At 46.1% G+C, this 23,548-nt stretch overlaps 1 protein-coding gene across 2 annotated transcripts in view; it reads right to left on the bottom strand.

The window, feature by feature from the left end:
• MEN1 (menin 1) overlaps positions 1 to 23,548 on the bottom strand; it is a 400,397-nt gene that overhangs the window by 16,062 nt on the left and 360,787 nt on the right. For both annotated transcript variants that reach the window (XM_077457794.1, XM_077457784.1), the window contains 3 exons: positions 7,934 to 8,070; positions 5,460 to 5,565; positions 5,231 to 5,383 (listed from right to left, as the gene is read on the bottom strand). In XM_077457794.1, the coding sequence (XP_077313920.1) occupies positions 5,231 to 5,383; positions 5,460 to 5,565; positions 7,934 to 8,070 (396 nt within the window). The remainder of the gene's footprint in view (positions 1 to 5,230; positions 5,384 to 5,459; positions 5,566 to 7,933; positions 8,071 to 23,548) is intronic.

A 23,548-nucleotide genomic window follows, 5' to 3' on the forward strand; every position in this document is an offset into this window, starting at 1 on the left:
GCTTAGGAAGAGTAACAATTGTTGCTGTGAGCATTTCCGGAGGGAATTTCACTGCAGAGGTGGCAGCTTCAAAGACTTGGGATAAGTGCGGGGTCAAAATGTGACTAAATAATTGGTAATATTCAGAGGAGTACCCATCGGGGCCTGGGGCTTTGTTACGTGGGAGGCGCGCAATGGTTTGTTCAATTTCCTTCAGCGTAAAGGGTAGGTTTAGCTGCTTAAGGTCACTGAATCTAAAAAATCTGCTATTATTGAGTCATTGGGTTGGCACGTGTTCTCATCTTTCTGTAAGTTATATAGTGCTCCATAGTACTCACTAAATGAGTCTGCAATTTCTTTTGGGTTAAAACATTTCTTATTCGTTTTAGGGTCTATAAGGTAGGGCAGTTTTTGTTTAAGGATTCTATCTTTTACCTGGGTGGCTAGAAGTTTACTTGCTCTATTACCATACCGATAGGATTGGGCTTTCGTAGATCTGTAATGATTGTCATGCTGTGTTATTAACAGAGTTCCGCAACTCTTGCCTAGCTACGTATAACTCTCTGGTAGATTGAGTGGAGTGGCGTTTATTGTCCGTCTCTAACGGTTGTATTCTACCCAATATCCCATTTAACCTCTCTGATGTCTGTTTTTTAAGTTTGCTGCTCATCTGAATGAGTAGCCCCTTAATAAAAGCTTTGTGGGAGTTCCACAATGTGAAGGGGTCGCTCACTTAAGGAGAATTGAGAGCAAAGAATTCTGTGAGAGCCTCTTTAATCAATCATTTGTTACAAGGTTGGGATAATGTGTAAATATAATTTCTCCATCTATTAGCTCCCGTCTCCAAGCGGCGAGCTCCCACATCAATGGAGATTGGGGCGTGGTCCGACCACGTAATACAGTGTACCTCTGATTTGGTGATCTGCTGCAAAGTAAACTTATCAATTAAAAACATATCTATGCGGGAGTAACTATGGTGCACACTGGAATAGAAAGTAAAATTTTTCGGATGCGTGTTGGCACCTCCACACATCAAACAAGCCCGACGGGGAAATTAAGCTTCCCAAAGTCACCCTTCTGCGTTGATGTTTAACCTGATTGGACTTGTTTGACTTTAGAGACTTTTTTCCAAACCTTATTCAAAAAGGATAATTGTTTGGTAATCAGCACATATACATTAATCAGAGTATATTTAACACTGTTGATTTCACATACTAAAATAATGTAACGGCCAAGGTCATCTAGGAGTGCTTCTATATGCACGGTGTTCTTAATTGCAATAGCCACACCTCTTTTCTTTGAAGAAAAATTAGCCATATATACATATGGAAAATAGTGATTTTGAAATTTAGGTCGTTTATGAGAAACAAAATGTGTTTCTTGGAAAACAGATTACATCACTTCAGAGGTTCTTAGCTTCTTTCCAGGCCAGTTGCCTTTTGAAGGGACTATTAAGGCCCTTGACATTAAGCGATGAAATTCGGAACGGCATTTTTGTTGAAGATAAAGTAGAGTACTCTTAAACGTAATGAACTCGCTGGAATACATAGGGTACCTGTGCTCAAAGAGAAGGTAGTGCCTAGTAGAAATTTCTGGTTTTGGATAGCTTCAGATAGACAACTGTGCTATGCTCACTGTTAGGTTGCACACCCAATGAACCTTCTGGAATGACAATGAGTGGTTGGTGCAAGGCCGTATGGAGAGAAGGGAACAGATAACAGAAAAATAAAAGAATTGACAACAAAACAAAAGTTGTCGACAATGATAAAACATTATGTGTAGGCGATTCACTCCTGAATCTGTGCGGTAGAAAAAAACGCTCCTCGTACAGGGGGTAAATATGCTTTAAAGTGAAAACTGCAAAAATACAAAACAATTTTAAGTGGCTTCATGTACCCTGGGACATCAGGGGCAAATAGAGTAGAACTCTAGAAATATAACTTGCTCGCATTCTCCACGCGGATGAACCAAAGTAAGAGCAGTCATCCTTGGTTTGAATCATCCGTGTGATCTGGATCAAGAAGTTGCCAATCCTGCATGAGTCGCAGGCCTTCTTTTAGAGTTGAGATCAGATGGGTGGTATCTTCTCTCATAATCTGCAACCTTGCTGGGTAGATCCAATGGTAGGTTATGCGGTGGTTGTTTAAAAGTTTCGTTATAGTGGATAATTGCCTGCGTTGCTGCATAGTAAGGGCAGATACCGGTAAGTCTGTGAAAAACGAAAGTCCTTGGAGATCCTGAGGTAAAGAATCTTTGCGTCTGGTTGCTGCCATGAATTGATCTCTGGGAGATGTGCTGCTACATGTTTAGGCTTAGGGAGCCTATGGATCTGGTCCACCACAAGATCCTCAAGTGGTGCATTAGGGAGGACTGCTGTTAAGATCTGCAAAACATTTTTCAAGTCTGGAGGTTTAATGGTTTCAGGTATTTCCCGAATTTTAACATTATTCTTCCTAGACCTGTCCTCTAAATTTGCCAGCTTGAGTTTAATTTGCAAGATTTCATCTTCCCTATCATTATGGGCATCCACTAGATCATTAAAGGTTGCAGCAAATTCTCCCATTTTGGTTTCTACATGGGACACTCTCTTGTTTACTGCAGACATTTCAGATTTAAAATGCCTAGTGAAAGCTTGAATATCAGCGTGCAGTGTCGATCTAAGAGACACCAACATGTCCTTTAAAGTAGTATCCATAATTGGAGCATTAGTAGTAGGAAAGTCCTCTAGTGAGGAATCCAGGCTTACCTCCTCTTCTTCCCTCTCCTCACTATCCAACCGGGGGTTTACTTTTAGCAGGGCTGGCAGACTCTGAAGGAGGTGGAGTGCTGGTATTTTTCCCCATGCGGTGGTGTGGCCGATCGGGAGCCTGTGCTGCAGCTGTGCCTGGCTGGTCTCGTGTGTTGCGCTCGCTGCCGCCACATGTGCCGCCGCCATCTTGCCCAGCGCTGCGCCACTGTGGTATGAAATAGTCCGGTAATTTAACCGGCTTGCCTCCGCCTTTGCACTTTCTCTGTAGCATCCTTGGTTGTGCCTGTACCTCCGGGTGAGAATTCTGCTGAGAAACGAGGCTTGTGGGCTCCGCAAGCACCCCCGATGTCCCGCGGCAGTGAGGAGATTTCACTGAGCGTCCATCCGCTCCGCTGGTTAGCCACGCCCCCTGTATATCCTTTTATATGATTGTCTTCATACCTTAGTTTACCTTTAGTGTACTGTACCGAGATATTCCATTTGCCTTCTAGACCCTCTGGTGGGCACCTGGTTGCGGACCAGGCTCCCACCCCCCTCATCTTTTGCTTTAAATGCAGATTTATTCTTCTATCCAAAGGAGCTTTAAAGGAGGCTGAATCATCCATAAGTAGCGTGATGTTTTTTGCCAGATGTACCACTGCTGCGTCCACCACTGAAGGTCCATTTAATAGATCAAAATCTGATCCCGCTAAAGGATACAGCTTTGTCAACCGATTAAGCGAGAATCTTTTTTCGGTTTTATTCTATTCTTCTTCAATGACATCTCTGATCTTATCCATCAGATGAAAAAAAGGAGACCTGCTTTTTCAGAAAGGGGAAATAGCTTTTTGATTTCTTAGATGCTGTGTCGGCTTCCTCCCAGCCAATGGCCAGCTTCAATGCCTGAAAAGAAGGCTGCATGAGGGAAAAACTAAATCCTGAGGTCTCCGGGTCATATGAGGAATCTTCCGATGGATTATTTTCCTCCACATGTCTAGTAGAGATAAATGACTCAGGATGAGATGGTTCACTCACAAATTGACCAGAGAGAGAAATACTTTGATTTTCCTCCTAAGGTGGTGACAGTATCTGCTGTGATGGGATTGTGGCCACTAATTCTGAAAGAGAATCCTTTACCACCTTTTTTAATAGGTCGGTTACATGCCGACCTTCCGACTCTCTGTAAACTGCATACTCTCTGAAGCTCTCTTCTGCAAACTAGTTTGTCCAGCAAAGGGGTGGCCCACAGGCCTAACACTTTGCGGCTTTGGAGCGTGGGGAATGTGATAGATAGTTTTTCTCTTTGAGGATGATTTTCCCCCACTTGCATGGTGTCTAGACCTGGATGACTTATCCAGGTTGGGGCTGCCCTTGTCTGAGGCCTCACATTGCCTTGATGTCCCCTTGGACATCTTCTGGCATACAGGGCTGAGATACATAAATGTACCAGCATAAGTGCACTTTTTTTTCTCCAGAACTTAGGGTCTTGTTTGGATGGCGCATGGCTGATATTGAGAGGCTAGTAGAAGAAGCAGCTAAGGAGGAATATAGAAGGAAAGTTTAAAGAAAAGATTAGGCCCCCGAAGGGAAGAGAGCCAAAGAACTCTCATTAAACCTCTCTCGCTTTTTTTTTATGTGGAAGACCTGCATACCTTTTTGGTAGAGTTTCCCTTAAAAACTCCAGGAGCTCTCAGAGAGGCAACCCTCCAGGTGGCAGCAGGCCGCCCTACTGAGTTTCCTAGGGGAAATGCATGGGAAAAAAGGAATAAAATGCCCCTCCCCCCAATTACCTGAAGAACTGGCAAAGTTGGTCAGCCTTTCCCATTCTTCAGATGGCCACCGTGACCTCCAGTTGATAGCTGCTTCCTCTATTGCCCCCACGTGCTGAAGCCTTAAACTTAGATGCAGAATCCATGCTCCTGGTTAGCAGACCGCTGCCTGTCCCAAAAGACCCACAAAAGGGACTCCCTTGCTATTTAGCAGCCCAAGCCAAGGGACTGCATCCGGGAGAGGCTGAACCCAGATGGAAACTGGTGATTGCAGAGGTAAGGACACTTGACCAACATTCACTGACCATGAGGTAAAAAAAAAAGAGAATGCTAGGGGTGCTCTAATCCTATTCTTTTATAATATTCACTGGTCCTGAGGGAAGAGCCAAGGAGGAGCTTGTCATCGGTATGCTGCCATGGAGGCACCACAAAAAAAGTTTTGCCTATAGTTCTACTTTAAGTAAGCTGAAAAAGGGTATCACGTAAAATGCCAAATATTATGCATTTCAAATGAAGCAAGAATTTTGAAGAACAGGCATCTATTACTAAAATTATTACCTAAATATATTCTATTTGTTTTTAAACATTAGAAGGTATGATTTCCGATATGAAATATAACCTTTATTAGGAATTGACATTTGTTGCCTTTTTTTAAGATCAACGCTGTCACAATAGCCTGAATGTCGTGGATTCCTATCAATTGTAAAATTTGGTACCACATAAAATGTGCTCTCAACATTTTATTTTTACTTACCTGTGCATCAAATCTACCAAGTGACTGCACAAGGAAAGTTGCCCAGCCCACATGCAGCACAGGCGTTGGGCTGTCTTCTTCCCACTTACAGATTCCATCATAAAAGCGCAGAAGGTTTGCAAAACAAGATGGATCCTGAAGAGCAGAACCAGCCTAGAGAGAAAAATCATAAGAGGATAAGCATGATGCTCCTAATAAACATAGCTTTAGTAAACAAATAGCCACTTACCTGATTGTTGGACACTGCTTCTTCTTTCAATAAATTAGGGATTAAGTCATTGGCAATATCAAAAAGATCTTTGTAGATTTCTTCATCTTCTCGACAATAATTATACCTAGAAAACAAAGTTTTCACAGTTTGAGTTTCTAGCAGTAATTAGTAAAAATATATATAAATGAAATAGTTACACATTTATTGAAGGCATCATATTTTTTACCTACCATGAATTTTTTTCATGAATTATGTTTTCTGTGTATGAAATATAGTACACAGGAAGACTATTCCAGTAGATAGTGTTAATGCTGCCGCTGCTTGCAGGAAATTGAACAATGGCAAAACAAAGATGTAAGGACAGCACAGTGCAACCCTCTCACTAACTCATATTATGTAACCCAGGATGAGTATTCAGGTACAAAGGGGCATCCAAAAGCAGTCCAAAAACAAGAGATACAACAATGAGACAATGAACAATGAGATACTTGCTTATTTAAACTGTGTGTTTATTTTATAGTTAGCATTTTTGTTGAACCATCACCATTAACTTTACCAGAGCTTTGATAGACCAGCTAACGATAGGAATAGACAAGTTGATACATATTTATAATAAATAGGGGAATCCAAAATCACCCCATATTTAGTTCACTGACCGAAGCTCTAAGCTCCCTGGACCAATACTTTGGCTGTGCTGACCATATCTCCGCCTGCAGCCTATAATGGCCCAGGACTTTTTATGGACCATTACCTGCTGGTTGCCTGGACCAATACTGTGGCTGTGCTGACAATATCTCTGCCTGATGGCTGCACTGACTATTGACAGTATTCCTGCCTGATGCCTGGAATGATTCCTTTCACTATCACTGACCACATCCCTGTCTGCTGCCTGGATCAGTGCTGTCCTCTGTGGACCACTGCACTACTAAAACTACAGAAAATATTTTGTTTAGCCCATGCTCAGCAGAATATATATTGAGGGTGTAATTGATATGTACATGGTATGTGTTAGAAATATGAAGGGTCTTTAAAAATTTCATAGGTTGTCAGGAAATTAGATGTGTAATTTATGTCCCTAGAACACATGACTGTGCGCCATGGATGGATAAGAGGAAAGATCCCTGGTGCTGTACATCCACGGAGTCCTATGTGGTATATAAGAGATAACCTCAGCCTGGGCTCCTGCCAGGCCACACCCCCAACAGGTTTTGCTCCACGAACCAGAGCTAAGTCATGGTGCTCCATGGCAGTTGGGCCTCTCTATGTGGCAAGGCTGTGAAAAAGTCTTGCGCATGTGGTTTTGCCATACTCAGGAGTAGCAAAATTTATTTTGGGGTGCAATTCTTCCTATGTTCATTTTGTGTTTTAGAAATATCTAATAAATTGACAATTTTGTGTGACAAAAAATACATTTTTATTTTTAGCCACATGTTCAAAAGACTCATTATGCCTCATAGAATATATGTTGGGGTGTTTGCTTTCCAAAATTGGGTCGTTTTGTGGGTAATTCCACTGTCCTGGTGCTCTAGGGCTTTCAAAAATGAGATAGGTAGTCAGGAAATGAGATGTGTACTTTATGTCCCTAGAACGCCTGAAGGTGCTACTTATATGTTGGGCCTCTATATGTGGCCTGGCTGTGTAAAAGTCTCACAAATGTAACTTAATAACTTAATAATATGACAATTTTGTGTCCAAAAAAATAAATAAAAGGGAAAAAATTACAACTTCAATAAACTCACAATGCCCTTTACTAAATAGCTTGGACTGCCTATTTTCAAAAAAAGGGGTCATTTGGGGGGTATGTGTACTGTCCTGGCATTTCAGGGCCTCGAGCAAGGAGACAGGTAGTCTGTACATCAGGACTGATCAATTTTCAATAAAACGTAGCATAGCTTGTAGACTTATCACACAGACTAAATAATATACACTAATTTGGGTTGTTTTATCAAAGATATGTAACAGTATAAACGTTGGCCTAAATTTATGAAGAAAAATTACTTAATTGCAAAGTTTTATAATAGAAACGAAGTGAAGTGGTTAAAAAACCGTGCTCAAAGCCACGTTTGCACACGTTTAGGTGTGTGTAGCCTTAATCAAGTGTGTTAAGGGTTTGAGCCATAATAGATTCCATTGGAACAAATGAATGCTCAAGCATTTAGGCATGTTTTAAAAACCCTTTTTAATGCCATAAGCTACTCTCCTGAATGCACTGGTGATTTTTTTTATTTGCCTGTAAACCAGCCTGATCTAATAAACCTGTAATCACCTACATTATGTGTGCATGGACACAGACTAACACAGAGGTGTGTTTACAGGCAGAATAACAAAATGTTAAACGCTTGTAAAAACAGCTATTTTTTTTAAACCCTATGTGCACGCGCCCTAAATGTATTAAGGATTACAAAAGCATAACACTAGAAATTAAATGATTCATCTTGGTTACAATGGGATACTGCACAACATTATGCACAATAGTAAAAATAAACACTCACTCTTGAATAACCGCTGATGTCTCAGCCCAGGATTTTAATGCTTCACTTACATCCTTGTTCCGGCAGTGATAAGCAGCCAAATAAATGTGTGGATACAAGTGCTGGTTTTCATAGTGTACTTTGGAGGACTGTATAGCCTTTAAAGAAATAGAAAATAGGATGTTTAGGTTTTCTCTCCACAGAGCTATATTACTATCTTTTACTCTTAACAATATAATGTGTAACTTTTACTTGTCACATGTAATTGGGGGAGGTCTTCAATCTTCAATTTAGAGGAAAAAAGAGCCTGCTCTAACAGCAAGATAGCACCCCCGGCATGCAGATTGGTCTATCCTAAATGAAATCCCTCCCCAAGCACACAGACTGGTCTTTCCTCAGTGAAAATCAGTTCTCCGCACACAGACTGGGTTCCTCCCACCCAACCTCCAGCCCACGCGCATTCGACTTTTTCCTCAGCACACAATTTACAGTTTTCTCTCCAGGGACTCCACACTCTGCAGTGCCCACACTACTGCCAGCACAAAAATTACATTTTTTAACAGTATTTACTGCATATCCTTCTAATAGACAAGGCCATACTGAGCCCAGACACAGTCTACAGCACCCATTCTCAAATGGGGTTCAGTGGAAACCTAGGGTTCCCCCCAGAGATTGCTAGGGTTTCCTTGAGCTATGACTGTTTTACATACAATTTGACGGTGCCTGCATAATTTCAGGACTGATGCCATTTGGCAGAGCCAACTGAATGACACAATGGTATTTTAGCAGTCTGTAGCTGGGCATTCTGACTACAATTGGAAAAGGGGCATTTATTTAACTGACCACTAATGTAAGAAGCATTTTTCTTGTTGACACCCTGACATTGACAAGGCTGAGTAATCATCATCAGCATTCCAACTGTACAAAGAATACATCAAGAAATGTAAGGGTGCAATCAGAGTGGCTAAGATAGAAAGCGAAAGGCACAAAGTGGAGGAGAGTAAAGAAAAATCCCAAGAAATTCTTTAAGAACATAAATAGTAAGACGGATGTCAGATCATATTGGTCCCATAAATAATGATGAAGGGAATCTGGTTACTAAGGATGGAGAGATGAGGAAGGTATTGAATGTATTATTCTCCTCAGTCTTCACAAGGGAATCAGGGGGGCTTTAGTAGACAAAACTGCAATGTTTGTCCTCATGACATGTCACAGGAAGCTCCCTCATGGCTAACAGACGACAGAATAAGAAATAGACTTAACATAAATAAGTCACTTGCACCTGAGGGTTCTTAAGGAACTCAGTGTCAGAAACCATGAACCAGACTGAGACAGAAGTACAGTAAAATCACACTAGTTTATTAATAAAAAAATAAAAAGGTAAATAGAGTAAGCATAGTCAAAGCATAGCCAGAGTCCAGTAACTGGATCGGGTAGTCAGCCAAGCCAGAGTTCAGTAACCAGATGAGGTAATCAGCCAGGCCAGAAGTCAAGGATCCAAGTAGAGGAACAGCAAGCAGGATAAGGAGCCAGAAGGGATGTCAGCAAAGCCAGTCTTTAACCACTTGCTTACTGGGCACTTAAACCCCCCTCAGTCCCAGACCAATTTTCAGCTTTCAGCGCTGATGCACTTTGAATGACAATTGCGCGGGCATACAACACTGTACCCAAATGAAATTTTTATCATTTTTTTCCCACAAATAGAGTTTTCTTTTGGTGGTATTTAATTACAGCTGGGAGTTTTATTTTTTGCTAAACAAACAAAAAAAGATGCAATAAAAAATCATGTTTAATAGTTTGTTATAAAATTTTGCAAACAGGTCATTATTCTCCTTCATTGAAGTGCGCTGATGAGGCGGCACTGATAGGCTGCACTGGTGGGCACTGATAGGCTGCATTGGTGGGCACTGATAGGCTGCACTGGTGGGCACTGATAGGCATAGTTAAGGCGGCACTAATAGGCACAGATAAGGCGGCACCGATGGGCACAGATAAGGCGGCACGGATGGGTGGCACTGATAGGTACCACTGATAGATGGGACTGATGGGCACTGATAGGTGGCTCTGATGGGCGGCACTCCTGGGCACTGGTAGATGATACTGATGGGCACGGATATGTGGCACTGGGGTGCAGCACCTTTGTTGAGGCAGATTATGGGCACTGCTGGGTGGCACTGTGGGCACTGCTGGGTGGCACTGACGGGGGGCACTTATTTTTTAATCATCTTTAGTGATGAGGGGGCAGGTGGGCACTGGCAGCGGGCAGGTGGGCTCTGTCAGCGCGAGGAGGAATAATAGCCGATTACCGGCTCCGTTATATCACATGATCAGCTGTCATTGGCTGACAGCTGATCACGTGATAAGGGGTCGGGATTGACCCCTTGCTCTGATCGGTGATCAGGAGAGTCTCCTAGACTCGCCGAACACAGAGCGCGCCGCGCGCCCCTCAGGGGGCGTGCAGGCCGCTCGTGCACTGGACTACGTCAATAGACGTAGTTCCGGCAAAGGAGATCCGCGCTGTAGCCATCATTCGGCTATAGCACGGATCTCAAGTGGTTAAACATGAACACAGGAGATGGTTTCTAGTGATGTGATCAAGGCAAAGACAGAGATGAAGTGAGCTGGATAGCTTTAAGTAGGCAGGTCAGACGAGCAGGATCATGAACAGCTGGTAACTGTGGAGAGAGATAAGAGCTGGCAATTAGCCAACAGCTGAGCGGCCAGCTCAGAGAAGGAGGGGCTGAGCCAGCCCTGACCCTAAGTCAAGTGCCAGACCAAATGTTCCTAATTTTTACAGTCTACTGACTGGAATGTTACCAGCTGATTGGAGAAAAGCCAATGTAGCACCATTTTTTAAAAAAAGGGCCAAGATAAAGCCCTGGGAATTACAGAACAGTTAGCCCAACATCAATTGTATGCAAGCTCTTGGTGGGGATGATAAACTATATACTAGATTTTAGTAATGATAATCATTAGAAGTAATCAGCATGGATTCATGAAGACTGCCAAAACCAATCTATCAACCTTCTTTGAGGAGGTCAGCTGCCATCTAGATAAAGGAAGGCCCGTAGACGTGGTGTATCTGGATTTTGCAAGAGCATCTGACACAGTTCCACAAACATTTACTGTACAAAGTAAGGTCTATTGGCATGGACCATAGGGTGAGTACATGGATAGAAAATGGGCTACAGGGGCAAGTTCAGAGGGTAGTGATAAATGGGGAGAAAAGAGAATATTGGCATGCATTAAAAAGGGAATTAACTCCAAAAGATAAAACAATAATTCTCCCACTCTAAAAGACTCTGGTCCGGCCGCACATGGAGTATGCTGTCCAGTTCTAGGCACCAATCCTCAGGAAGGATGTGCTGGAACAGTGCAGGAGGCGGTCCTACTGGCTATAACCCCTCACACTGCATCCAGCAGCTCAGTTCTTCAAAAGCAGTACAAACAAATAGGAGGGGTGGGTGCTGTGTCCGTCAATGAACTTCAGAGAAAAGGATTTTACAGTGAGTACAAAAATCCTATTTTCTCTTTCATTCATTGATGGACACAGCAGCTTCATCTTGAACTTAGGGATGTCCCCAAGCAGTGTCAAAGATACAAGGGGTGGGAACAGCAAGAAAATAACTCCACCCATAACAACCAGAGCTCCTCAACGAAGGAGTTGCAACCTTAAACAGCCGCCTGCAAAACCTTGTGGCCGAAGCAAGCATCCAAAGATGTGCTCACATCAACCTTGTAAAATTTTGTGAAAGTGTGAACGAACGATTAGGTTGCCACCTTACACACCTGAGAAATGGACGATTGATGTCGGAAAGGCCAAGAGGCACCAACTGCCCTGGTAGAATGTGCCGTGACAGGAAAGGGAGGTGCCCGTCCCCTTAGGGCATAAACCTGAACCACAATCTGTCTGATCCACTGAGAAACGGTGGCCGATGAGACCCCCCAGTCCCTTCTTCGGACCAGCCACCGATACAAACAGCGAGCCCAACCACCGAAAAGGAGCTGTAGTAGACAGATACCCCCACAGAGCCCGGCCCCCATCCAAGCAATGCAAAGCCACCTCTTTGGGGTGTGAAGGCCGAGGACATAAGGACTGAAGCACAATTGCTTTATTTAGATGAAAGGCCGAAAGAACCTTTGTCAGAAACAAAGGCTGCGGATGCAGCACCGCTTTATTCTTGTGGAGGATCAAGTAGGGAGACTTGCAAGACAAAGCCACCAACTCAGAAAACCTCCTGGCAGAAGCAATAGCCACTAGATAGACTATTTTCTGAGGGAATGTCAAGAGGAGCTCCCTAATGTTTTCAAACGGCGGTTTCTGAGGCACCGAGAGCACCAGATTCAAATCAAATGGAGGCAGTGGTGGTCGTACCGGAGGGGCCACATATCGAACCCCCAGAACAAATCTACTCACCATTGAATAAGTCACCAAGGGTCGCTGAAAAAAGACAGCCAAAGCTGATATCTGCCCCTTGAGGGTGCTTAAGGCAAGTTTCTGATTCACTCCTTGCTGCATAAACAGCAGGATCCTGGAATTCGAGTATGTGCTCCCCATCTCCTCACACATGGAGATGTAGGCCTTCCACGTACAATGATAAATCTTCCGAGAAGATGACTTCCATGCCCTCAGCATAGTGGATATTACCGAATCCGACAGACCTCTGTCCCTTAGCACCTGGCTTTCAACAGCCATGCCGTTAAAGCAGGAGGAAGTATTGGACCTTGCGACAGAAGGTCCTCTTGCATCTGCAGCTGCCAAGGAACATCCGTCACCATTCGTACTATGTCAGCCGAGACCAATCTGGGGCAATCAGAATTACCGGAATCCCCTTGGCTTCCACTCTGCGAAGCAGACGTGGTAGAAGTTTTAGTGGGGGAAAGCATAAATCAGCCGATAATGCCCCCACGGAGCCACCAAAGCCTCTGCCGCATTCGCCCAAGGATCCTTTGAACTAGCCACAAACCTCTGTACCTTCCAATTGAGTCAAGAAGCCAGGAGATCCACATCTGGCATGCCCCGCCTTAGGCAAAGGAGCCAAAATAAATCTGGTTGTAGCGACCATTCCCCTTGGTCCAGCATCTGACAACTTGGGTAGTTCGCTTGCCAGTTTTCTACGCCAGGAATGTACATGGCCGACAGAGCCAGCACGCACCGCTCTGCCCACTGCAGGATGTGAGTGACATCCAGTGCTGCAGCTGAGCTCCTTGTTCCTCCTTGATGGTTGACATACACCCCCGCAGTGGCGTTGTCTGACTGGATCCTGACCGGATACCCCTGCAGCCTCTGTGACCATGTGGAGAGGCACCGCCTGATCGCCCGAAGTTCCAGCAGGTTGATCAGTAGGCGGGATTCTTGCTGGGTCCAGCGACCCTGGGCCGACTGTATGTACTCAGCCATCAGAGCAGGGAATCCCTGACTAGCTGGCTCATCCGTATTTGACAATCCAGGGACAACGGAGATTTGTCTCATTTGGAAAGGATCTCCTTTTGCAAGACCCCAGTGTGGAATTGAGCATACAGTACCGCCTCGAAAGTGGCTACCATGAGACCCAGGACTCGCATGCAAAAAAACAGTGATGAGCACCTGCAGGACACCAACAACTTCACCGCAGCTTGAAGAGTCTGCAGCTTGTCCAAAGAGAGAAAGACTCTCGCCTCTGAGGAGTCCAGAAGCAGGCCGTTGAGATGGCACCAACACCAACTTCTGTAGGTTCAGTACCCAATCAAACTCCCGAAGAGTCTGCATGGTGATTGCCACATCCTCCCTTAATTCTGAGGCAGTGGCTGCCCTCAGAAGGTTGTCCAAGTAACCCACAATTGCGATCCCTCGCTGCCTTAGCAAAGCCAAAATTGGGGCTAGCACCTTGGTGAAGACACCTGGTGCCGACACCAGGCCAAAAGGGAGAGCTACAAATTGGTAGTGCTCATCCCTGACCGCAAATTGCAGAAACCTCTGATGCTTGATGCATATGGGGACATGAAAATACGCGTCCTTGATGTCCAGGGATGCCAGAAAATCCCCAGATTTCAGTGCAGTGACCACTGAGCGAACTGATTCCATCCTGTACCTTCACAAAGCTGTTGAAGGCCTTGAGGTCCAGGACCGGACGGACCCCTTCCTTCTATGGGACTACAAACAGATTGGAGCAGAACCCCTGAAACCTTTCCGGCGTCTCTAAGGTTGGAGGGAAAAAAATCTGTCTGTCCGAGAGTCGGGCGGGGGCAAACCGTCATGCGGTAACAGATTTGCTCTCAGGCTTGTTTGACTTGCGAAACCAGGGACGCTTTTGTCTTTCAGCAGGCACCTTGTTGGACTTACCTGCTGACCCGGGCGGACAAAAAATCAGCTTCTGAACGGAAAAAGGAGGGCCATCGCCTACGGCATGGCTCCTTACCTTTTCTGGACTGTGGGAGCAACGTACTCTTACCCCCAGTAATATTCTTAATAATGTCATCCAGCGAGGCACCGAATAGCCTCTGTCCCTGGAAGGGCAAGTCCGTCAGTGCTTTGTTAGAAAAGTTTTAAATGTTTATTGTGTGACTATTAGAAAAACAATAATCCTGAGACTGATTTGTTAAAAAACTTACTTCTGAGCACATTATTGTATTAACTCATTGTATTGTTTTGTCTTAATTAACTCCATAGTAAGTTGTAGAATCATTAGATTTAACTAAATATGATAGCCTAAGAATGTACAGGAAAACATAGCTAAAAGAATAAAGGTACTAGTTCGTACCATGACAACTTAATTTATGTTTCCTCAGCCAATAGAAGCATAGAGATGTTATTCTTATGGGTTATGTGAAGGCGGGACACAGTCTTTTGGGAGACATTTTTCTTCAGCTTTCGTGCTGTAAGCGTGTCTCTCTGTTGTGGGCCACATCAGAAATAAATTTTCCTGCTTCTCAAGAACACCTGAAGTTTTTACTGATCACAAGGGAAGTTCCTAACAGCTTTCTTAGAAGAAATTTAGCCAAATCAGGCGATATAGCACTACTGCTGATACAGAGGCTCTAGAGAGCAAAGGGCCGTACATACATACTTAAGGGCGTGCACCAACTGGTCCACCAGCTCCACGCAGATCGGGGAAGCCTGTTGCTTCTCCACTCACGGTGCAACAATTTTACCCATTCAGTAAGCGCCTGTGACAACAGGGCCGTGGCTAACACTGGCCGCAATGCTGACCCCACCACAGTAAACATGGACCGTTCAACCGCCTCAGCCCTTCTATTGGCAGGGTCCTTGAAAGCAGGAGTCCCTTCCACTGGAATCGTGGTTACCTTATTTAACCTGGATACCGGGGGTCAACAATCGGAGGCAATTTCCATTTTTTAAGGAAACTCTCCTCAAAGGGGTAACGTACTGCCAAGTGTGTCGGGACTGAAAAGGCCCGCTGCGGTTTTCCCCACTCCTGGTAAACTAACTTATCAAAATAAGTTGGGTAAGGAAACAGCTTAGCCGTGAGGGCCGGCTTGTGGGACCTGAAAGGGACAGACACCTCTGTAGATGCTCCTGCCGTATCCTCCGTCTTTAGGGTATTCTGCACCACTGTAATAAGTGTTCCTACAAGCGCCTTTTCCTGCACTGATCCGGATACGGAGTCATCCTCACTATCCAAACAGTCCTGGTCCGTATCCTCTGATACGAGTCTGAATCAGAGCTTTCCCCAGAAGACAGTGGGGGAGGGCTATTTTTTTTACCCCCCTTGCGCCCGCACGCTGCTTCCACCCTGGCAATAAAGGCCTCCAGGACCGCCAACAGAGCATTCATAGGCACAGCAGTTGCAGGGGAACCAGTTGCAATAACAGGGATGTCTGGGGAAGAAGCGCCAGCTTCCGACGCCATGCTGACCCACACTCGCCTGTCACCACTTAGTGACCTAAGGCAAGACACACAAAAAGTTCACCCTCCTCGCTGCCACAGACTGAGGGGCCCTCCGCAGGACTCACCACCCTGACCCAGGTACCGCGCTGTGCTGCTGCTGTCCGCTCTCACGTGTCATCCATGAGGTGTCTGTGTGAAATGCTCGCTGTTCTAGAGGAAACAAACACCCAGCGCTAGAGGCAAAACTACCTGAGGCTACTAGAAAAAGACCGCCTCAGCAAAAAAATGGCTGAAAGGCAAAAACTGTCTCTGGCTACAAAAAAATTGCCCCGGCCCCAGGAAAATGCACACGGAGCGCGCGATGGCCTCCCCACATGTCAAACACAGCACAAATACCCCACTGTGGTCCAGAAAGAGGGAAGAGGAAAAATGGACCCCCAACACAGCCCCCTGTCAGGACCCAGAGCCCCCCCAGCCAGGTATGTGCACCGCACCCCCATGTGCCCAGTCACACAGTGGTCCATAGCATGGGGAGGAGGGAAGGGACAGGGAGAGAAGAAAGGGAGAGTGAGAGACCCCCTAGACAGGTGGAACCACACTTACTCCTCCTGCAAGGACTGCCGGACACATTCCACAGACAGACCCATCACCTGAGCAATATGGGGTGGCTGCTGGCCACGGCACAGTGTGACACAGACAGCAGTAGCCCAGTCATGTGTGCCCCAGAGCATATAGCTCACCGGCCGCCCCTGGATCAGACGGGGCATGTTGTGGCCAACCCAGCACATAGCTAGGGCCTGCTCACACTCGATGGCCAGGCTGTGGAGACTACCAGGATCTATATTATCCAGCCTGTTACCCAGTCCGGCTGTTGATTGTAGATCACAGGAATCAAAAATGCAGAAGAAAAAAAATTCCCAGGACCAATGGTCCCACCAGTAGCCTGGTACTTCTCCTACACTAGGCAGAAAAAAACTGAGCTGAGGGGATGCAGTGTAAGCCCCTGTACACACGGTCGGAGATTTCCACAACCAAATCCGTCGGATTTTGCCCATTGGATCTTGTCCGAAACTGTTGCATACACACGGTCGGACAAAGTTGGCGAAAAATCCGATCTTTCAGAACGTGATGACGTAATTTTGTTACGATGGCACTATATTCAGGCTAGTAGCCAATAGCTTTGATGTAGGAATTTGATCTGAGCATGCATGGCACTTGGTCCGATCAAAATTCTCTACACATGATCGGAGTATGTCCGATCGGCCCAGTTGGTCAGGAAATATTTCCAACATGTTGGAAAATTGGGTCCGACGGATATTCCGACGGAATCAGTCCGATGCATACCACACACAGTCAGATTATCCGACGACACGGTCCGATAGGACACATTCCGACGGATTCTCCGACCGTGTGTACAAGGGTAAGGGGTTATAGGCAGCAAGACCACACCCTAGGCGGTACCGTGCAAGTGTTGCTGTTTTTAACACTTTCTGCCTAGTCCACTCGTAAAGGGGCAATATAACCCTAAAGTCAAGATAAAGATGCTGTGTCCGTCAATGAACGAAAGAGAAAAAGGGACTGGAGGACCTTAGTTATGAGGATAGGTTACGAGCACTGAACTTGTATTCTCTGGAAAGGAGACGCTTTAGACGATATGATTTCAATGTAAAAAAACCATACTGATGACCCCACGATTACTGTGTAACCCTACTGAGCAGATTGTACCAGGGCTTCCTTGAGATTTGAAAACTATTTTAAGGTTTCTGTTGTGGTAAAAAGGTTGAGAAAGACTGGTATGGAGGTTCAGCACTCAAGTAAAGCTCAGTTTAGTATCAGTCTATGCCCATTTTTGCTCTGCATAAGAGAATTTTCTCAAAATGTTTTGTTAACTGTGGTATGTGTAGTGTTGGAAGGCATGTGCATAATAGCATATATTATTTAAGATGAATCTGGTGCTTAAAGCGCCCTAATCCTTACTAGACTATGTATGAATCAAAATGAGAATCTTAAAAGTGACCAAGTTTTTACTTGAAAAGTGCAAAACTAAACAAAGTAAAAGTAAAGCTGTCCATAAACTATATGAATTTCAGCTGGTTGCTAAGGAAAAAGCCGAGAATTGCCCAGTGGGCAGCCCTGTCAGCTGCCAGACACCCCTTGATTAAAAAAATCAAAGGAGCTGGGTGCCAAAAAGCAGCTGCATCTAATCAGATGCAGCCGCTGTTTGAGTATGTTGACACCCGGCAGACCCAACTGTCATAATACAATGGCTGCCGATTTTTTCATCCATGGTCGAAGTAAGAGATGTGTCAATCCATGCTGTATAGCATTGATAAAAGAATCGGTCAGTTTTTTTCTTGTGAGCTGAATACAAATCACACTATCAGTGTACAGTCAGCGTTATAGAATTAATAAGTCCCAGTTCACACTATTGCGGTGCAGGAAAACAGGATTTTTGTACTCACCAGAAAATCCTTTTCTCTGTAATTCACCGACTGACACAGCTCCTCTCTGTAACTAAATGGGTTGTATAGCCTGCTATTAGGAGAACTAGGCAAAATTGTTACACAATACACAGAACTTTTAATCCTGCCCCAGGGGTGCTATCAACCCTGCTCACTGTTCCCAGCAGCTTCAGTACGTCAACAAACAGTATAACGTAGAAAAAAGGAGGGGTGAGTGCTGTGTTGGTCAGTGAATTACAGAGAAAAGGATTTTACGGTGAGTACAAAAATCCTATTTTCTCTTATATTCACCGACACCGCTCCTCTCTGAAACTAAATGGGACGTCTCCAAGCAGTGCCAAACGAGGGGTGGGAAAAAACAGCATAAAAAACTTCATCCACCATGGCAAGTGGGAACTAGTGAAACCAAACCCACAAAAAAACAGCAGTGTGTGGAAAACCTCCACCATATAACCGGGCATCCTCAACAGGAGTGATCTGCAAAACCGCAACATTGCGGAAGTAATGCAACAGTGCATTTGACAAAAAACAGTACTGCGTTTTTTATCGAAAAACTAGGAAAAACTCAATTGCAACTACACGGCCGCCTGCAAAACTTTGCGGCCAAAACAAGCATCAGCCGATGCACTGACGTCTACCTTGTAGAACTTGGTAAACGTATGGACAGATGACCAGGTCTCCACCTTACACACCTGAGCGACAGACGCTTGGTGTCAGAAGGCCCAAGACGTTCCGATTGCTCTTGTAGAGTGGGCTGTGACTGGAAAGGGGGGCATCTGCCCCTTCAAGGCGTAGGCTTGGACTACAACCTGTCTGATCCACTTGGAAATGGTGGCCGACGAGACGGCCATGCCCTTCTTTGGACCAGCCACCGAAACAAACAGCGAGTCTGACTTCCGAAAGGGAGCCATGGCAGACAAGTACACCTTCAGAGCTCTAACCACATCGAGAGCGTGAAGGGCCACCTCCTTGGGGTGCTTCGGCTTAGGACTCAACGATGGTAATACAATGTCCTCATTGATATAAAAAGCCGAAACCACCTTGGGTAGAAAGGACGGTTGCGGACGCAACACCACCTTATCCCTGTGGATGACCAGATAAGGCAACTTGCAGGACAAGGCTGCCAATTCCGAAAACCCTCCTGGCTGATGTGATGGCCACTAGAAATATACACATTCTGTGAAAGGGTCAACAGGGGAATCTCCCTGATATTCTCAAATGGCGGCTTCTGAAGCCCCGACAATACCAGGTTCAAATCCCATGGGGGTAACTGAGGATGCACCGGAGTAACTACATGTCGTAACCCCTTAACAAAGGTACTCACTAATGAGTGAGACGCCAGTGGTCGCTGAAAAAAAAGACAGCCAAGGCTGAAATTTGCCCCTTAAATGGTGCTCAACACCAATTTCTGGTCCCCTCCATTCTGAAGAAACAGCAGGATCCTCGATATAGAAAAGGAGCGCGAATGCCACCCTTTCTCCTCACACATGGAGATGTAGGCCTTTCAGGTACCATGGTATAGCTTCAGTGAAGATTTCCGCGCCCTCAGCTTAGTTGGAATCACCGAGTCCGACAGACCCCGGTTCCTCAGCACCTGGCTCTCAATAGCCATGCCGTTAAAGCCAGCGATGGTAAAGCAGGGTGAAAGATTGGACCTTGAGATAGGAGGTCCTCCCGCAGTGGCAGTCGAAAGGGAGGGTCTGCCACCAGACGCACCAGGTCTGCGTACCAGGGCCTCTGAGGCCAATCTGGGGCAACCAGGATTACTAGACCCCTCGGGCTTCCACTCTGCGAAGTAGACGTGGCAACAGTTTTAGTGGAGGAAAGGCGTATATCAGTTGGTACTGATCTCATGGAGTCACCAGCACGTCTGCCCACGGATCCCTCGTCCTGGACACGAATCTCGGCACCTTCCGATAGAGACAGGAGGCCAATAGATCCACATCTGGCGTGCCCCATTTCAGGCACAGCAGCTGGAATATCTCCGGATGCAACGCCCATTCCCCTGGGTCCAGCATCTGACGACTCAGGTAGTCCGCCTGACAATTTTCCACCCCCGGGATGTAAATGGATGACAGGGCCGGAAAGTGTCGCTCTGCCCACCGAAGTATGTGAGCGACCTCCCAAGCAGCAGTGGCGCTTCTTGTCCCCCCATGGTGTTGTCTGACTGTATCCTGGTCGGACGCCCTTGAAGACACGTCGACTACATGTGGAGGCACAGCCTGATCACTCAATTCGAGCAGATTGATCGGCAACTTGGATTTCTCCATCGACCAGAGGCCCTGAGCCGACTGAATCCCCATCACTCCACCCCAGCCGGATAGACTTGCGTCTGTTGTGATCACCGTCCATTTCAGAGGAAGGAACGATTTTCCGGACTGAATCACCGGGGACCTCAACCACCAGATCAGAGAGTCCCTGACTGTCTGGCTCATCTGGACCTGTCGATCCAGGGACAACGGAGATTTGTCCCATTTTGTCTCTGGTGTGGAACTGGGCATAAGGTACTGCCTCGAAGGAGGCTACCATGAGCCCCAGCACTCGCATGCAAAAATGGAGCGACGACCACTTGCGGTTCATCAGTAGTTTGACGGCAGATCTGAGAGTCTGCAACTTGTCTGAGGGGAGAAAGACTCTCGCTTCCCTGGAGTCCAAACCCAGGGACTTCTTTAGGTTCAACAGCCACCCAAATTATCGCAGAGTCTGCATGGTGATCACCACATCCTCCTCTAATTCTGAGGCGAAAGATGCTCTCAGGAGGAGATTGTCTAGGTAACCCATGATCGCGATCCCCCGTTGTCGCAGCAACGCCAATACTGGAGCCAGTACTTTGGTAAAGACTCGGGGGGGGCTGATGCCAGGCCAAAGGGAAGAGCCACGAACTGGTAACGAGGTTCCCCGACTGCCAAATGCAAACATTTTTGATGCTGAAGGCATATGGGTATGTGCAGGTATGCATCCTGGATGTCCAAAGACGCCAGGGAGTCCCCTTGATGGAGTGCAGCGACTACTGAGCAAACTGATTCCATTCTGAACCTCTGCACTTTTACAAAGTGATTAAGGGATTTTAAGTCCAAAATTGGACGTACCCCTTCCTTCTTGGGAACCAAAAACAGATTTGAGTAGAACCCCTGGAAGCATTCCGATTCCGGAACTGGTACAATCACCCCGAGTCAGCAAGTCCCTTACTGCCCCTTGCAAGGCCTCCCGACGAACCCGGGAACGCGGGTATGCTGGAGGGGAAGAATCTGTTTGGCGGCCAAGAGAGAATTTCTGTGGAAATCAGGTCGCAGACCCATTGGTCGGATGACCGGGAGGTCCACCGGCTGCAAACACCCCAAGGCGACCCCCCACCCGATATGTGGGTGGGGGCAAACCTTCATGCAGTAGCACTTTTGTTCGCAGGCTTGTTAGGCTTGAGGTTCCGGGGACGCTTTTGACCATCCGTGGACGTCCTGTCGGGTTGGGAACGTTTTGTCGAAGCACTGGGCGGACGAAAAAGCCGCTTGTGAGGGGAAAAGGGGAACCTGCTTTGCCCACAGTCAAAATGGCCACCTGACAGCGCCATGCGGTGACAGGAAAAAAAAAAAAAAAAAAAAAAAAAAAATCACAGAACAGTGCTTCCTGCCTTTAGCTAGAAGACACCTTTTGGGACCCCCCAGACCGGGACCAGGACAAACGCTAGCCGCACAAAGCCCCAGCGAACCCCACACACACACACCGCCTGCAGCACATGCAGTCACCCCCCCGGAAGGGGGGAAGGAGGGGAGATAGGGACGTGGGAGAGAAGAGAAGGAGGTGAGGTGGCCCCCGAATCGACCTCCCAGGGAATGCCCAGCTGCTCACCCCACTGAAGCAGGGAGAGCCGTACTTACCAGTCCTGAAGAGCTGGGAGACATTCCATCACAGACCTACTCCTGCGCAGTTACAGGGTAGCTGCTGGCTCGGTATACTGTGATCCAGACATCAGTAGCCCAGTCATATGTATACCCCGGAGCATTGAAGCTCACGACCACCTCTGGAGCCAAGGTATGTCGTGGCCTGCCGAGCCTTAGCTGCGGCCTGCACACGCTCGATGGCCGGACTGGGGAGACTACAAGGATAACTTAACCAGCCTGTCACCCAGCCGGCAGTTGATCCCAGGATCTTTCATCTTGCGCAAAAAACATCAAACCTGCATAAAAAAAATGGACCAAAGGGCCCGCAGATTTCCTAGGTCATTCTCCTTCACTAGGCAAAATAAAACTGAGTTCTGCCTGGGAGCAGGGAGGGTTGTTAGCACATGGTCCGCCCCCTGGGGCGGGACTAAAGGTCTGTGTATTGTGTTACAATTTTTGCCTAGTTCTCCTAATGGCAGGCTAACAAACCCATTTAGTTACAGAGAGGAGCTGTGTCGGTCCGTGAATATACGAGAAATACAAATTTATTAATATAACATGTGTGATGCATACATCACCATAAGCAATTGCATAGAGAGACAAGAGCAAAATCAGCTATCATGTATAAATGCAAATACTTCAATGTTAAGTCCCGGGGGTTTTTTTTTTTTAAACTGCTTAAGGACCGCCTCATTCAGATATACGTCGGCAGAATGGCACGGCTGCGCACAATCATGTACCTGTACGTGGTAAGTGCCCAGGCGTGGCACGCTCCCGACCCGGTCCTGAGCTCCGTGACCGTGGTCACGGGACCAGCGGACACGGTCGCCGGTGGTGTCCCGCGATTGGGTCACAGAGCTGAAGAACGAGGAGAGGTTTGCGTAAACAAACCTCTCCATGTGCTTCCTACTGTGGCTGTCACCGATCGTCTGTTCCCCGTTTTAGGGAAAGACGATCAGTGAGAGGTCACATGCCAGGCCACGCCCCCCTACATGAAAAAAAAACACACATAACGTCACACATAACCCTTAAACTGCCCCCTAGTGGTTAACTCCTTCACTGCCAGTGTCATTTACACAGGAATCAGTGCATTTAAATAGCACTGATTGCTGTATAAATAACAATGGTCCCAAAAATGCGTCAAAAATGTCCAATGTGCCCGCCATAATGTCGTAGTCACAAAACAAAAAAAAAAAAAAAAAAAACGATGAACGCCGCCGTTACTATAAAAAAAAAAAAGATATTAATAAAAATACTATAAAACTATCCCCTATTTTGTAAACGCTATAACTTTTGCACAAACCAATCAATAATCGCTAATTGCGATTTTTTTTTTACCAAAAATATGTAGAAGAATAGGTATCTGCCTAAACTGAGGAAAAAAAATGTTTTTTATATATTTTTTGGGGATATTTATTATAGCAAAAAGTAAAAAATATAGATTTTTTTTCAAAATTGTCGCTCTATT

Source organism: Lithobates pipiens, unplaced genomic scaffold (genome assembly GCF_037356315.1).
Source record: "Lithobates pipiens isolate NorthernLeopardFrog02 unplaced genomic scaffold, aLitPip1_a1.2 Scaffold_10, whole genome shotgun sequence".
Lineage (NCBI taxonomy): Eukaryota > Metazoa > Chordata > Amphibia > Anura > Ranidae > Lithobates > Lithobates pipiens.